This window comes from Polypterus senegalus, chromosome 1 (assembly GCF_016835505.1).
Source record: "Polypterus senegalus isolate Bchr_013 chromosome 1, ASM1683550v1, whole genome shotgun sequence".
NCBI classification, from domain to species: Eukaryota; Metazoa; Chordata; class Cladistia; order Polypteriformes; family Polypteridae; genus Polypterus; species Polypterus senegalus.
The window spans coordinates 111551162-111566411 of NC_053154.1; the positions used below are offsets into that span (position 1 = coordinate 111551162).

General features: G+C 34.8%; 1 protein-coding gene across 1 annotated transcript in view; it reads right to left on the reverse strand.

Annotated features, from left to right (window-relative positions):
• cul3b (cullin 3b) overlaps positions 1–15250 on the reverse strand; it is a 122590-nt gene that overhangs the window by 65951 nt on the left and 41389 nt on the right. The window contains exon 2 of the mRNA XM_039756147.1: positions 9592–9789. Coding sequence (XP_039612081.1) covers positions 9592–9789 — 198 coding nt within the window. The remainder of the gene's footprint in view (positions 1–9591; positions 9790–15250) is intronic.

Consider the following 15250-nt stretch of genomic DNA (forward strand, 5'->3'; position numbering starts at 1 on the left):
GATAAGCTCATCTGATGCATCTGTGGCAGACGTCATACCTTTACTTGCAGCACTAAAGTGTCTTTTAAACAAAGAGGCTGAAACAGACCACGGAGTTAAAACAACTAAAAGTGCGCTCTTGGAAGCTGTCAGCACACGATTTAGTCAGGCGGACTCAGAACCCCTGTACTGCATCGCGACTGTGCTTGATCCACGATATAAAGATCATTACTTGGATGTGGGGAAAAGCTGCGCACGAGAAATGATCCAGGCCTGAGTTGGATTTGGGAAAGCCGCTAGGTGATGGAGACGGTCATGTGATGAACAGCGCAGGAGATGAAAACAGCGCAGAGAGTAAATGGGCTCGTACTACAGATGAGCCGCGCACAGTCTCGCTGTCTGACATGTTCGATGAGATCCTCCAAGAAAATAACCCATTTGCAAGACAGAGGACAAGCTCAACTGCTCAACAGTTAGATGGTTATCTCTCAGAAGTCCCCATCCCCAGGAGCAATAACCCTCTCGAATTTTGGAGGACCAATCAAGGCCGCTTTCCCGACCTGGCGCAGATAGGCTACTTCTATGGGAAATTAATTTAAGATTTTATTTATATTTTGGATTATGGTAACACTTTATAAGTAGTTTCTATTTTTAACATTAACTAACAATGAAAAACCCTTATTAAAAGCATTTATTAATCTTAATGTTAACATTTACTAATACAGTATTAAAACTATCACATTTTTAATTTTTGAATTAAAAAGTATCAAAAGTGGTAGGCCTATTTGTTAAAATTGTTAATGCACTTATACTAACATGAACTAAATATTTTTTATTATCTTACATTAACGAAGATTAATAAATACCATAACAAATGTATTGCTCATTGTTAGTTAATGCAATAATGTTAACAAAAGGAAACATTGTAAAGTGTTACTACCTATATTTTATATTATGTATTTTGTGAAAATTTAACTATTTTCAGTGTAGTAAAATAGTAGGCCTACACTGGGTTTCAACCATTTCATTATCTTGAAGACATTGTTCGTTTTGAAATGAGCAACTGTCAGAAAACTGCAATAAAAATTTCAACTATTCTGCAGGTACTTGTCTGCTCCATGCACAAGCACCGACAGCGAGAGACTGTTTAGTGCTGCATCTCATGTCATCGATGAGAAGAGGAACCGACTTTCATGTGAGAAAGCAGAGAAGCTACTTTTCATAAAGAAGAACCTGCCACTTTTCCTGAAGAAGTAGGCTAAGTAGGCTTATGTCAAAGACAGTTATTCATTTGTTGTGGGTTCATCCACATTTTTTGCACTATTCAATGCACATTTGTTGTTGTAGACATACAGAGTTACATTCTTTCAGCAGTCAGTTATAGGCCTAACATAGGCTATTCAAGAGGGGCTTCAAAGATGGCCAAATAAAAATATTTTTTTATTTTACTAATTTATTTATTTTAAGTTATATTGTGCTTTGTTTGTATAATATCTGCTGGAATGTTAAAAAAATGTTCAGTGTTAAATAAATATTTTGAAATTGTATTTTTGTTATTTGATTTATTTCTCTGAAAAGCAGCACAAAATAGTAAAAAGCACATTTTTACTATTTAATTATTGTAATGGTGAAAAATTGGCAAAATAAATGGAAAAAATCGAAACACGCGTTGTATTGCCTTGCCAAGCATTTCATTATTATTTGGCTTCGGCCAAGAATTTCATTTCGGTGCATCCCTACTTTAAATTTCTATGGTGAAGAAAAATTTATGCAATGATAACTAAATTTAACTTACATTCCTACCAAACATATTTCTGTTGACTAAAAAAAAATTACTTATATTTAAAATTTAAATAGAACTTGAACAGATACGATAGTTCATAATACCCACGCAGCACAAAGTGCACGTAAGAGCAGGAGTCATCCGTTTTAACAAGCAGCGTATTGCACTGATACGAAATTGCCTGCCCATTTAATTATTTAGGAATGGATAGATAAAGATTCTGTACAAATGTTTTTCATTTTTCTTCCTGGATTCTGGCACCCCTAGCAACAGCTGCTTGCACGCCAAAGTGTGTGTGTATATGTATGTGTGTATATATATATATATATATATATATATATATATATATATATATGTGTGTGTGTGTGTGTGTGCGTGTGTATATATGCAGATATGTATGTATATGTGTGTGTGTGTGTATATATATGTGGATATATGCAGATATGTATGTGTATATCTATACTAATAAAAGGCAAAGCCCTCACTCACTCACTCACTCATCACTAATTCTCCAACTTCCCGTGTAGGTAGAAGGCTGAAATTTGGCAGGCTCATTCCTTACAGCTTACTTACAAAAGTTGGACAGGTTTCATTTCGAAATTCTACGCCTAATGGTCATAACTGGAAGGTATTTTTCTCCATTATCTGTAATGGAGTTGAGCTGGAATGGCGGGGGGGAGTTTCGTGTGACATCATCACGCCTCCCACGTAATCACGTGAACTGACTGTCAACGCAGTGCGTAGAAAACCAGGAAGACCTCCAAAAAGCGCTTAAGAAAACATGCATTATATAATTGAGAAGGCAGCGAAACAATAAGAAGCGAGCGAGTGACATATACTACCATATTCATGAGTGATGCTACCTCGAAAAGAAAGCAAGGTGTAAACCTAAACTTTAAATTAAGTTCATAGACAGGCTACGCCGCGTTTCACATGCCCACAGGTAATGCAGGATACAAGTTTAATGAGAGGGCGAGGATATAAGCGAGAGTTTTGATCACTTTGTAACTAAGTTAAAATTGTAGGTGAAGGGGTGTGCTAATGCAAATTCCGAGACTGTGTTTGTGGGTGATTGACAGTTAAGGCGGGTGGGGGAGTCACGTCATCATATCCCCTCCCATTCATCTAATTTTGCTCTGAGCTGAGCTCCGCGGCTAAAGCCATCTTCCAAGCAACTTTGTCAGACTGCCACCAAATACTCACAGAAAAATCCACAAGTTAATACACACGCTGTCTCTAGAGTTTCTACACACTGAATCCTCCAGGCACTACTTACAAAAGGTCACATTGACAATCGTGTTACGTTATTTTTAAAACTTTCCTTTTCTTAGCACAAGCACAGCTGAGAAGCTTGATGCATGTGCTCCATAAGCGTTAAAAATAATGCATTTAATCACACTTTGCATTACAAGCAGATTACATTGATCAGCGCATCCCAATTCATTTTACCCTCGCACCACCTTAGTTTGAGAAGAAGTATGAAAAAATATGAGGTTAACACAGAAAAACAGATCACCAATTCAAGCTTTATAAATAATCGATTCGCCATCAATAATTGTTTTGGTAAAGCCATCCTCCTTCCATTTTATAATTTTTCCGCCACTAGCCATGATTAAATGAGCGGTAAAAAGTAAGAGCAAAGCGAGGGTGACTTATTTAGGCAGGCATATATATGACAGCAACACTCATGACAATGTCAATCATGTGCGTTATTATTAAAATGTTTCCTTTTCTTTTCATTACTTCTTTAACACACTACTTCTCCGCTGGTAGCGGGTATTTTGATATATATATATATATCATATAATATATGAATGACCTCCAAAGATCGCTGAGACTTTTGATATCATGAACGAGTCTGCAAAAACTGTGGTCTCCTGCCCAGCAAAAGTCGAGCAGCCAGCGCTGCATAGCTGTGCCGGCCTTTGAGGCGCTGACTGCGCTTCTGCCTTAAGTCAAAGTGAGCACTTTTAATTTTTCATCCTCCCCCTGCGCTATAGCCCAGACAAGTGCAAACACGGGACCCCTTTTCTACACCACGGCAAAATAATATTAAGGCAATTCACACTTTCTTTTGCACGTGCCATCACAGCCGATTAATGGCAGGGACGTCTCACCAGTCTACACAAGACCCACGCGACTGTCCCCAAAAGCGATCATAACGTCAGCGAACACATCTCTCTATACTATATAAAAGTAAAAAGGCAACTTTCCTTTCTTTACACCTTTTTTCCTTTGATCCCAAACCAAAGCCTTTCTCGCTTAACACTGCAGAGGACACAAAACTAATTTTCTTTAAATGCGGTAAGGCACATTACCAGAGGCACAAATTTGAGCGTTCACATAGAAAATGTAATTTCTATACCACAGCCGTCGTGTAGCGCCTTTCAAAAGGGATCTACTACCGAGAGATGATCCATATACATTTTAGCTGCTGTTAGTTACTTACCTGTTGTGTTACACAGTCTTTAATATGTAGTTTACCATAACCACTCCAGTAGTGCTCAATGTACCTGTACTTCTTAAAGCGTTAATGTTTTACTGTTTAATAACTTATAGACTATATTTTATTATTTCTCACTTGCACTCAGTGACCAAAGCTATACACACAAGTATATGTATGTGTATGTATATATATATATATATATATATAAGTATATATACACACACACACATACATACGTACGTACGTACATACATACATACATACATACATACATATAATTTGTGTGTGTGTATATATGATGTAGATAGGTATGTATATATATATGTGTATATGTAGATATGTATATAGATATGTAGATATGAAGATATGTATGTGTATATATATGTGTGTATATATATATATGTATGTATGTATGTGTGTGTGTGTGTGTATATATATATATATATATATATATATATATATATATATATATATATATATATATATGACAGCAGCAATCAAGCTGTGAGAAAACAGTAAAAGGAGGCGTGTCAGACGTCGTGGTACATTTTCTGATGCAGCTAGACGAAAAAACTTTGTGGCGCTGCCAAATACACAAAACAATTACTTTGACAATCATGTTACATTATTTTTAAAATGTTTCCATTTCTTTTCATACCTTCTTTAACACACTACTTCCACTGCCAAGCGGTGTGTATATATATATATATATATATATATATATATATATATATAGATAGATAGATAGATAGATAGATAGATAGATAGATAGATAGATAGATAGATATGAGAACAACACTCATATCAATGACAAAACAATTACATTAACAATCATGTTACGTTATTTTTAAAATTTTTCCTCTTCTTTTTCGTACCTTCTTTAACACACTACTTCTCCGTTCTTGAGGCAGGTATTCTGCTAGTATATATATAATGTATGTGTGTGTATGTGTATTTGCATATATATGTGTATGTATATATATATATATATATATATATATATATATATATATATATATATATATATATATATATATATGTGTATATATGTAGATATGTATGTATATATGTATGTGTGTGTGTATATATATATATATATATATATATATATATATATATATATATAATATATCAAAGCAACACTCATAACAGTGACAAAACAACTACATTGACAATCATGTTATGTATTATTTTCAAAATGTTTCCTTTTCTTTTTCATTACTTCTTTAACACATTACTTCGCTGCGAAGCACGGGGATTTTGCTAGTACTGCAATAAACCTAAAACTCAAAAACAATAATGGTATTTTTATACACCCAATGATATGTTTTTTTCAAATAAATCACAAGTTTCCATGTTGTCTGCTGTCCTTCATTTGTTAAATATGTGATTTGTATATGTATATACCAAAATCAAGAAGCGCATTACAGGCAAGTGAATATACTGTTACCAAAGATCCTGCCCAGGTCACAGCACAGAGTAAAAGACTCATTAACAATGGATAGTGGAACTTCACACCTTCTAAAAGATGTATAATTGTCTATGATTGGTCTCTCGTACTACATGTCACAGCCGTGCGTAACAGACAAGAAATAGATTACTGGGACAACAGCTAAGCTTTACACATTTCTACACCTAATTACGCACAAGATTCTGTGACTGTATATGCCAACTGTTTGGTTGATGTGCAGACTTGAAATCTGTACTAGAGAAACAATAAGAAAACATATGGTTCAGGAAGTCCTAGAAACATTACAGAATGCTAGTGATATGGTATATGAAAATACTGAGTCACAGATTTGACTGTAATGAGAATGATGGACTGCTTAGTATAACTTTGAAGCGCTGTGGCATGCATTTTTATAGTTCAAGCATCATGGGTTCATCTACCATATCCAGATGCTGTCTGCTGTATATTCTCTCTATGTTAGTTATCTGAGCAGTGCTCTTCCAGCTCCAAGTTCTTTGCACACCTACTCGAAGTTTCATGTGAGGAGCCCTTTGATCTGAATATTACTGGCCATACAAACTTTTGCAGGGGATTGCCATCTGATCAAATGCCTTTGTGTCGTATCACACCGCACTGCTCTTTATAGCTTCACAGATTCCATTCCACCACAAACCAATCGAATGCCACCAAATCACAAAGCACAAACTTGCATGAGACACCACTGTACAAACTAATGACACTGAATAATGCTATGACACACTACTGCTCAGATTTGTATGGGGAACCCCAATCAATCGAATGTTGCTATTTCATGCTGCTGGTGTCATGAGCACTACAGGAGAAGGGGGGTTTGGGGGGGGAAACTGTTTCAGCTAATTATAATTCCCTAAAAAATTCATATATAACTGCAAGATCGTCTAGGTGCAAGAGACTGTTTCCAAAAAGGGACAGAATGTTTCCTAAAAGGGACAAAACATTCATATAAAGTGGGAAACCTTGTACCAAACAGCAGAACTTTGCAAGGCTATGTAATATGATATCAAAATTTGGCACAGTGATAGCTGATAGACGGGGGCACAAAGAAAATTGATTCCAGGGTTGTGCATCATGAAATGTCTTGGTGATATACTATAAAATTCAGTTTTAGAAAAGTATAACCTAAACTGCAACATTTTGTTTTATTTGGTTGATATTGATGTAAAAATGTTTTTTAATTATAACTTCATTTAAAAATTTGGAGCATTGTATTTTCTACTTACTGTTCAGCCATTTGCAGCTCCATTATTACATAAGCAGAACAAACAGACGCTTATTTTTGGATATGTAATTTAGATGCAATAAAGCCAAAAACTCTTTAGTGCATAACAGGTAAAAGGCAGGCCCACTATAAATATTTTTAAGAACTGATGACTGTGTTATTTCCTTAAATTTCTCAATGCAGATGTGAATTGGCATCTGCCAGTTTAACAAATAAAAAAGAACAAACCTCAGTACAAATTCACTTAACAATCCATGTCAGTTTCCTGAATCTCTGTATTACTGGTGTTTAAAAATACACTTCAGCCTGTTTTTAGCCATCAATGTAACAATGTTTAGAAGAGTTTCTTACAAATTAAAGTTTAACCAAAGGGCACCACACACTTGTGCAACTCCACTGAACAGCTAGTTGCCGCATTCAACAATCTTGCATTCAGGTCAATAGCAATGGGGAAGGCGACATCCTATGCATATGGCCTTAACATATGATGAAAAAAGTAAATAAATTCCTAAGCAACAAATCTGGTATAATTATAAAATAGTGATTTAAAAAATGATTTGACTATTCTTGTAACAAGTAGGAAAGAAAGTTGACAAAATAAATATTACCAGTAAAATTACACATTAAAAATTTTACTTTGCAAGTTTTACTAATTTTTCAAGCCTGATATTGGTAGATTTCACTGGTAGAATATGATCACTACAATTCTTTAAGCTATATTCCTTATTTAAAGAAAAAAATTACCTAAAGCTCCTGTTAACATGATTTCTATATCTCCATTGCCATGCTAGTGTATATAGTTAGGTCCATAAGTATTTAGACAGTGATAAAATTTTCATAATTTTGACTCTGCACGCACCACGATGGATTTGAAATAAAACAATCATCATATGATTGAAGTGTAAACTTTCAGCTTTTAATTTAAGAGGTTTACCAAAAATATCGAATGAGCTGTTTAGGAATGACAGCCATTTTTCTGTATAGCCACCATCCCCATTTTCAGGGACTCAAAAATATTCGGACAAATTAACATAATAATAATAAACATAATGATCATCACCGATATTTGGTTAAAAATCAAACAGTCAGTGACTGTCTGACCATCAGTTTTGTCTTCAGTAAGTGAAATGCATGTCTAACTGGGTTAAGGTCAGTTGACTGAATTGGCTATCGACCTCTGCGTTGAAAAGCACTTGGTTTGCTTTCGCAGTATGTCTTGGCTCACTGTCCATCTATACTGTGAAGCACTGTGCTATCAGTTTTGTTGCATTTGGCTGAATCTGAACAGATATTATAGCCATGTAGGCTTAGAATTCATCCTGCTACTTCTGCCACCAGTCATATCATCAATAAACACTAGTGACTGACTTCATGCATGATTACACCATAAAATTGCCTCCACCATGTTTCACAGATGATGTGGTATTCATTCATTTTTTCTCTTCTCAATACTCCTCTCTTTCCAAAATTCTGGTATATATTGATCATAGTTTCATTTGTAGGAAGAAAATTGTTCCACAACTGGACAGACTTTTAAAAAATGTTTTCTGGCAAAGTCTAATCTGTCCTTCCTATCCTGTTGTAAACCCTCTATCTTTACTTTTCTGAAGTCTTCACATGATTGTAGACTTTGGTAATGATAGGTCTACCTCCCAGAGAGTGTTCTTGATTTAGCTAAATGTTGTGAAGGGGTTCTTCTTCACCAAGGACAGAATTCTACATGACCACTCCTCATGTTTCTCTCTCTCTCTCTCTAGAGTTTATTTTATTTTCTCAGCCTAATGATGGGCTTTTTTTTTTTTTTTAAACTTGCATGGACAACTCTTTGGACCTCACACTGACAGATCACAATAACAGTTTCTAAATGCAAAATTCACACTTGGAATCTATTAAAGACCTTTTACCTGTTTAATAATTAATGAAATAATGAGTGAACTGCTCCAAACTGGCTATGGAACAGCTGGTTAGTCAAATGTCCAAATACTTTTAGGCTCCTGGAAATGGAGGTCTTTGCAGAAATTAATGTCTGTCATTCCTAAACGGCTTGTATGATATTTTACTTAAACCCCTTAAATTAAAGCTGAAAAAGCCTAAACTTCAAACACATAATGATTGCTTAATTTCAAATCCATTGAGTAGAGACAAAATTATGAAAATTATACCACTGTCAAAAATACTTATGGACCTAACTGTACTAACATTAGTAAAAATGGAAATACAATAAAACTGTAAGCTTCTCAATTTTTATCTGCACTATTCAGCATAATTCTATCTAAAACAGAAGATTACATAAAAGGAAAAAAATTAAAAAAACAGAGTTCTCTGAATTGTAAACTAACAAGACTGTTGCCTGATAAGTGGATCTTTTCTTAAATTTGTAACAGTATATGAAGACAGTAACAGTATATTGTTTGCATCAACCATTTTGTTTGTGTTAGGAAAATAAGCACATTAGAAAACAACACATTAACAATAAAAAACATTCTAATTTCAATCAAATGCCAATTTATTTGTGCATCTCTAATGTCTAAGACATGCGATATTCTTTTCTGTGTCATCCCTTTCCACCTTGTAATACTGGATAGACATCAACTTGCTATTAAATATGTGATATTAAAAACAAAGGAACAGCTTCAAGATCAGAAAATCTGTGTATTAAAAAATTACAACCATACTTTGTTAATTAGATGTTCTGTGACAACTTCTCTGAGTCCTGTATAAAGCTTCTCTCCGTGTTTATGTAACACCATGGTGTATGCATTTCTATAAAGTTCCTCAAAGCTAAGACCACTGTTGTTCTTCCGCTGAATCTCCTGGATGGCATTCTTCAGGAGGTCCCATATGCTGTTCACATACTTTTCATCCATTGTCATCTGTCCAAAAAAAAAAAAAAGTTAACATCTAAGCTAATCTTAGCTTTTAACAATTACAAAACTCATATGATCTACAAATCACATTTTTTCACCGATTGCCTTCTCTTAACATAATTTTCACTATGAAAAAACATTAACCATTCCTTACTGGGTTAACATTAAACTTTGTTTTGGGAAAAAAAAGAAAATCACTAAAACTGAACTATGAAGCTGTGACCTAATCTGAATAAAAATAAATTTAGTACTACAGGTGCTGGTCATAAAATTAGAATATCATGACAAAGTTGATTTATTTCAGTAATTCCATTCAAAAAGTGAAACTTGTATATTAGATTCATTCATTACACACAGACTGATGTATTTCAAATGTTTATTTCTTTAAATTTTGATGATCATAACTGGCAACTAATGAAAGTCCCAAATTCAGTATCTCGTAAAATTAGAATATCAATTAAGACCAATGCAAAAAAAGGATTTTTAGAAATGTTGGCCAACTGAAATATATGAACATGAAAAGTATGAGCATGTACAGCACTCAATATTTAGTTGGGGCTCCGTTGGCCTGGATTACTGCAGCAATGCGGTGTGGCATGGAGTCGATCAGTCTGTGGCACTGCTCAGGTGTTATGAGAGCCCATGTTGCTCTGGTAGTGGCCTTCAGCTCTTCTGAATTGTTGGGTCTGGTGTATTGCATCTTCCTCTTCACAATACCCCATAGATTTTCCATGGGGTTAAGGTCAGGCGAGTTTGCTGGCCAATCAAGAACAGGGATACCATGGTCCTTAAACCAGGTACTGGTAGCTTTGGCACTTTGTGCATGTGCCAGGTCCTGTTGGAAAATGAAATCTGCATCTCCATAAAGTTTGTCAGCAGCAGGAAGCATGAAGTGCTCTAAAACTTCCTGGTAGACGGCTGTGTTGACTTTGGACCTCAGGAAACACAATGGACCAACACCAGCAGATGACATGGCACCCCAAATCATCACTGACTGTGGAAACTTTACACTGAACCTCAAGTGGATTCCATGCCTCTCCTCTCTTCCTCCAGACTCTGGGACCTTGATTTCCAAAGGAAATTCAAAATTTACTTTCATCAGAGAACATAACTCAGCAGCAGTCCAGTCCTTTTTGTCTTTAGCCCAGGCGAGACGCTTCTGACGCCATCTCTTGTTCAAGAGTGGCTTGACACAAGGAATGCGACAGCTGAAACCCATGTCTTGCATACATCTGTGCGTGGTGGTTTTTGAAGCACTGACTCCAGCTGCAGTCCACTCTTTGTGAATCTCCCCCACAGTTTTGAATGGGTTTTGTTTCACAATCCTCTCCAGGGTGCAGTTATCCCTATTGCTTGTACACTTTTTTCTACCACATCTTGTCCTTCACTTCACCTCTCTATTAATGTGCTTGGACACAGAGCTCTGCGAACAGCCAGCCTCTTTAGCAATGACCTTTTGTGTCTTGCCCTCCTTGCGCAAGGTGTCAATGGTCGTCTTTTGGACAACTGTCAAGTCAGCAGTCTTCCCCATGATTGTGTAGCCTACAGAACTAGACAGAGACCATTTAAAGGCTTTTGCAGGTGTTTTGAGTTAATTAGCTGATTAGAGTGTGGCACCAGGTGTCTTCAATATTGAACCTTTTCACAATATTTTAATTTTCCGAGATATTGAATTTGGGACTTCATTAGTTGTCAGTTATAATCATCAAAATTAAAAGAAATAAAACATTTGAAATACATCAGTCTGTGTGTAATGAATGAATCTAATATACAAGTTTCACTTTTTGAATGGAATTACTGAAATAAATCAACTTTGTCATGATATTCTAATTTTATGACCAGCACCTACATTTACAAAAAGTATTATAGTACTTGACCTAGTGCAAATCATTTTTGTTGTGAACTTTCTGTAAACAAAAACCAGTAAGGCAGACTTAACCAGAGAGAGAGAAGCCTGGAATATTAGAATTTACATTAAAGAAAGTGGAATTTCAGATCAGTAAATTACAGAAGAACTTAAACAATATGGTAGCTTGTAATTATGAAAATATACAGTATTTTCTTTTAATGCCATATGTATTATGGATAAACATTTTCTCTACATATTTTATTAATTAAAAAGTATGTTATTTTAAGGGAATCTTCAATATTTTTATCATCACTGACCAATAAGCCTTAAGAAATTCATATCTCTATTATAAAAAGAAATCCTGGAAAGCAAAAGCAAGGCGACGTTAAGTGATCTTCTCAGAAGTTCTCGAAAGACATTTAAAAGACCCGCGAGACAAAAGAGACTTGCCACAGAGCGTCTCACGGGGACCGTAAACATAAGATTTGGTGCCAAGAGACTGTCCCAAGGCCATTTCGCGGGGACGTGGAACATGGGATTCTTACAAGACACGCCCTACTTGCAAAAGATATCATATAAGAGCACATCCATCAAAAAACAGTCAGTCATGTAAAAGCACATAGTGCACACAGATCCTGTGCAACCAGGACAATACAGAGAATAGACACCCAAAGGCGTTAAGAGAAAAAAAGGCAGATAAGAGATTATGAAACCAGTAAAATTCTAAAGTATTGCAGCATCTCAGCCAGGTTGCGGCCTTTTTGGTTTTAAGTGACTGTTTGGTCCGATTGAGGGAGGACAGAGTACAGCACGTTAGACTGATAGCGGGTATTGTTTGATGCGGTAGGGGGGGGCGAGACACGGGGGATGAGGGATTGGAGAGGGTGCTAGAAAGTTGTGTTTGGGGTTACAAAGTCAGCGATTGTTCAAGTAAAACTTTTGTGACACTTTATCATGTCAGCCACTACAGTATCAAAGAAAAGATCACATTACCGCAAAACAAAAGTTGATTAACCATCAGAACCAGGTGTAATTGAAAAAACAGCAGGACAAATCAAGGTCAGAAATAAATGGCAAAAAGTAGACAACAAAGTCTTTTCGCATTCACATCATTCAATGCACAAAACGTGGATTTACACAATAATAGACCATACACTATGAGAATCTGTGGTCCCGCAACAGTTAAAGCAATGACAAGTTGAATTTTAAAGAATACACAATTCAGTCAGGTGTATATTTATTATCACAGAGAAGCAATGTAAATTTTAACAGGCAAAAAGAAGGTTATGTATATATTCCGCACACCAAAGGAGATTGTGATATGCCATTTTTATTAAAATGTATACAGTTTACTGTGAGAATAGCTTTTGCTATGACAATCAATAAATCACAGGGACAAACATAAAAAAAAAGTCAGATTATTTATTAGAGAAACAGAAACAATATTCACTCACGGGCAGTTATATGTTGCGTTGTCACAATGTGTCTCCAAAAATATTGTTTTTAATGAAGCTTTTAAGAAAAAGTGCAAAAAATGAAATTGAAACAATTCCAAATATTGGTAATCGGTATCAACCCTAAAATTGGAGCATCCATAATGGGTGGTCAACGAGACATGTGCTGGCCATTAGAAATTAAAAGGTGGACGATACTGCAGACAAAAGTTTAGTGTGCTGGAAAGGATTGTGGAGGCTAAGAGAACCAATTCAAATGCAGGACCAGCAGGGCAGCTACAGAGCTAAAGACAATGTTTTCCACTAAATTCAGTAATTTTTGTTCTCCTTGGATGGGTAGGACTTGACATGTTATTTCCAGCAAAGGACTTTGGAATTCTGTGTATATTATTTGTGTGTGTCATACGTTATATGTGTTGATAAGAAACAGGTACTGCATTATTAAAATGTTAATGTTTATAATTATACCTCAAGAATTATGTGTAGCTGGTACACTGGAAAAAAAATAAAACACTTGTATAAATATAGTAAAGATGTATTTTAAACAGCAAAAAAATCAGTAATGAAATGAATCATTAAAGATTACTAAAAACCGATAAGTGCATGTGTATTTACATTTAAAATGTGTTTAACTGCCAATATCAATCAACTGATTTTATGTGTGTGTGTGTTTGTGTGTGTATATATATATATATATATATATATATATGACTTTTTTAATGAAACTATTTCAGATAGTATATTACAGAAAAATTAAATATAACAGCTTGCAATTATGAGAAACACTGTATTTGCTTTTATGCCATATGTATTATGGATAAATATTTTTATACATATTTACTACTTAAATTGCATACTTTAAGGAAATTATCTTAGTGATTGGTCACTGAGGAATAGGACTACATAATTTTATTTTGTTAATAAAAAAAAACAAACAATTAACACCTGTGGTGTAGAGTTTAATTGTAAAAATACAAAAGTTAACACATTAATATAGGACATATAGTAAGGCTTCTATGCATCTGGTTATGCAGGAGCTTAGTGTAAAAAATTTAACAAGACATGGGGGAAACAATCAGTATTGGAATCAGCCTTAAAAAAGCCTGATTGGAGCATCCCTACAGAAAACTATCTGAACTCTTCCAAAGTACAGTTAAATGAACCCACTGGAAAAAGTAATATCAATTGAAAAAGCTAAATGACTGATGGTCTCCTGCAGGATTTTACACTAAAAATGAATCAGGGATTTTATGGTGAAAACCCCAGATCTGTAGAGATTTAGACAACCTCAAAATGAGTGCTGAAAGTACACCTTACTGAAAAAAAATATTTCAAAATATATTTAGAATGCAAAACTCTACTATAAGAAAAAAAATCTACAAGTAAATAAAAGATTATGGTTATCCCTGGTAGATGTGGACAATATTTAGAATTATTGGATGAGGCAACAAGACAACAATAAAGCATGCTATGAAATAAAAAAAAAAAATAAACAGTGCAGCTGATGCCTTTGTTCATATCTTAATTCAACCATGTCAGGCTAGTCCAGAAAATGATCATGTTTCACTAAATCTATATGAAAAGATCCTGATAAAACCATTAAGAAGTACAGCAGTAAACACACAGCAAGGCTCAGGTACTGAGTCAGTCAGTTCTCTGTAAAGTCACCTTTGGCAGAAATAATTTCAAAATATTTATTTTTTTTAATTCTTTATCTTTTAACTTATTTGTAGAATATTTTGGCTGTTTTTGTAAACAACTGTTACTAAGCTTTCTTCCTAGATGTATTAATATTTAAATACTTATTTTTCACTCTTCCAAACATCTCATAGTTAATTTTGAGGTATGTTTTGGACTGCTGCCTAGATAAAAATATACGTCTTTTCAGATTTAATTTCTTTAAACATCTATGAGACAATGGCTTCTATGATTTGTGTGTATTTTAGCTGAACCCCTTATTCACACTACCTATGCTGTTCCTGTGTCTCTCAGCCAGTAAAACATACACTAAAGCAAAATAGACCTCAACCACAAACTAAGAAAGTGGAGAGTATTTCAAATGCTCCATCATCTTTCTACAAATGATTATTATCCAGCTGTGAATACAAAAATATATTTTTTAAAAATCCTCAACATTTTGCTTCAAAGTCTTTCTTGCTTGTTA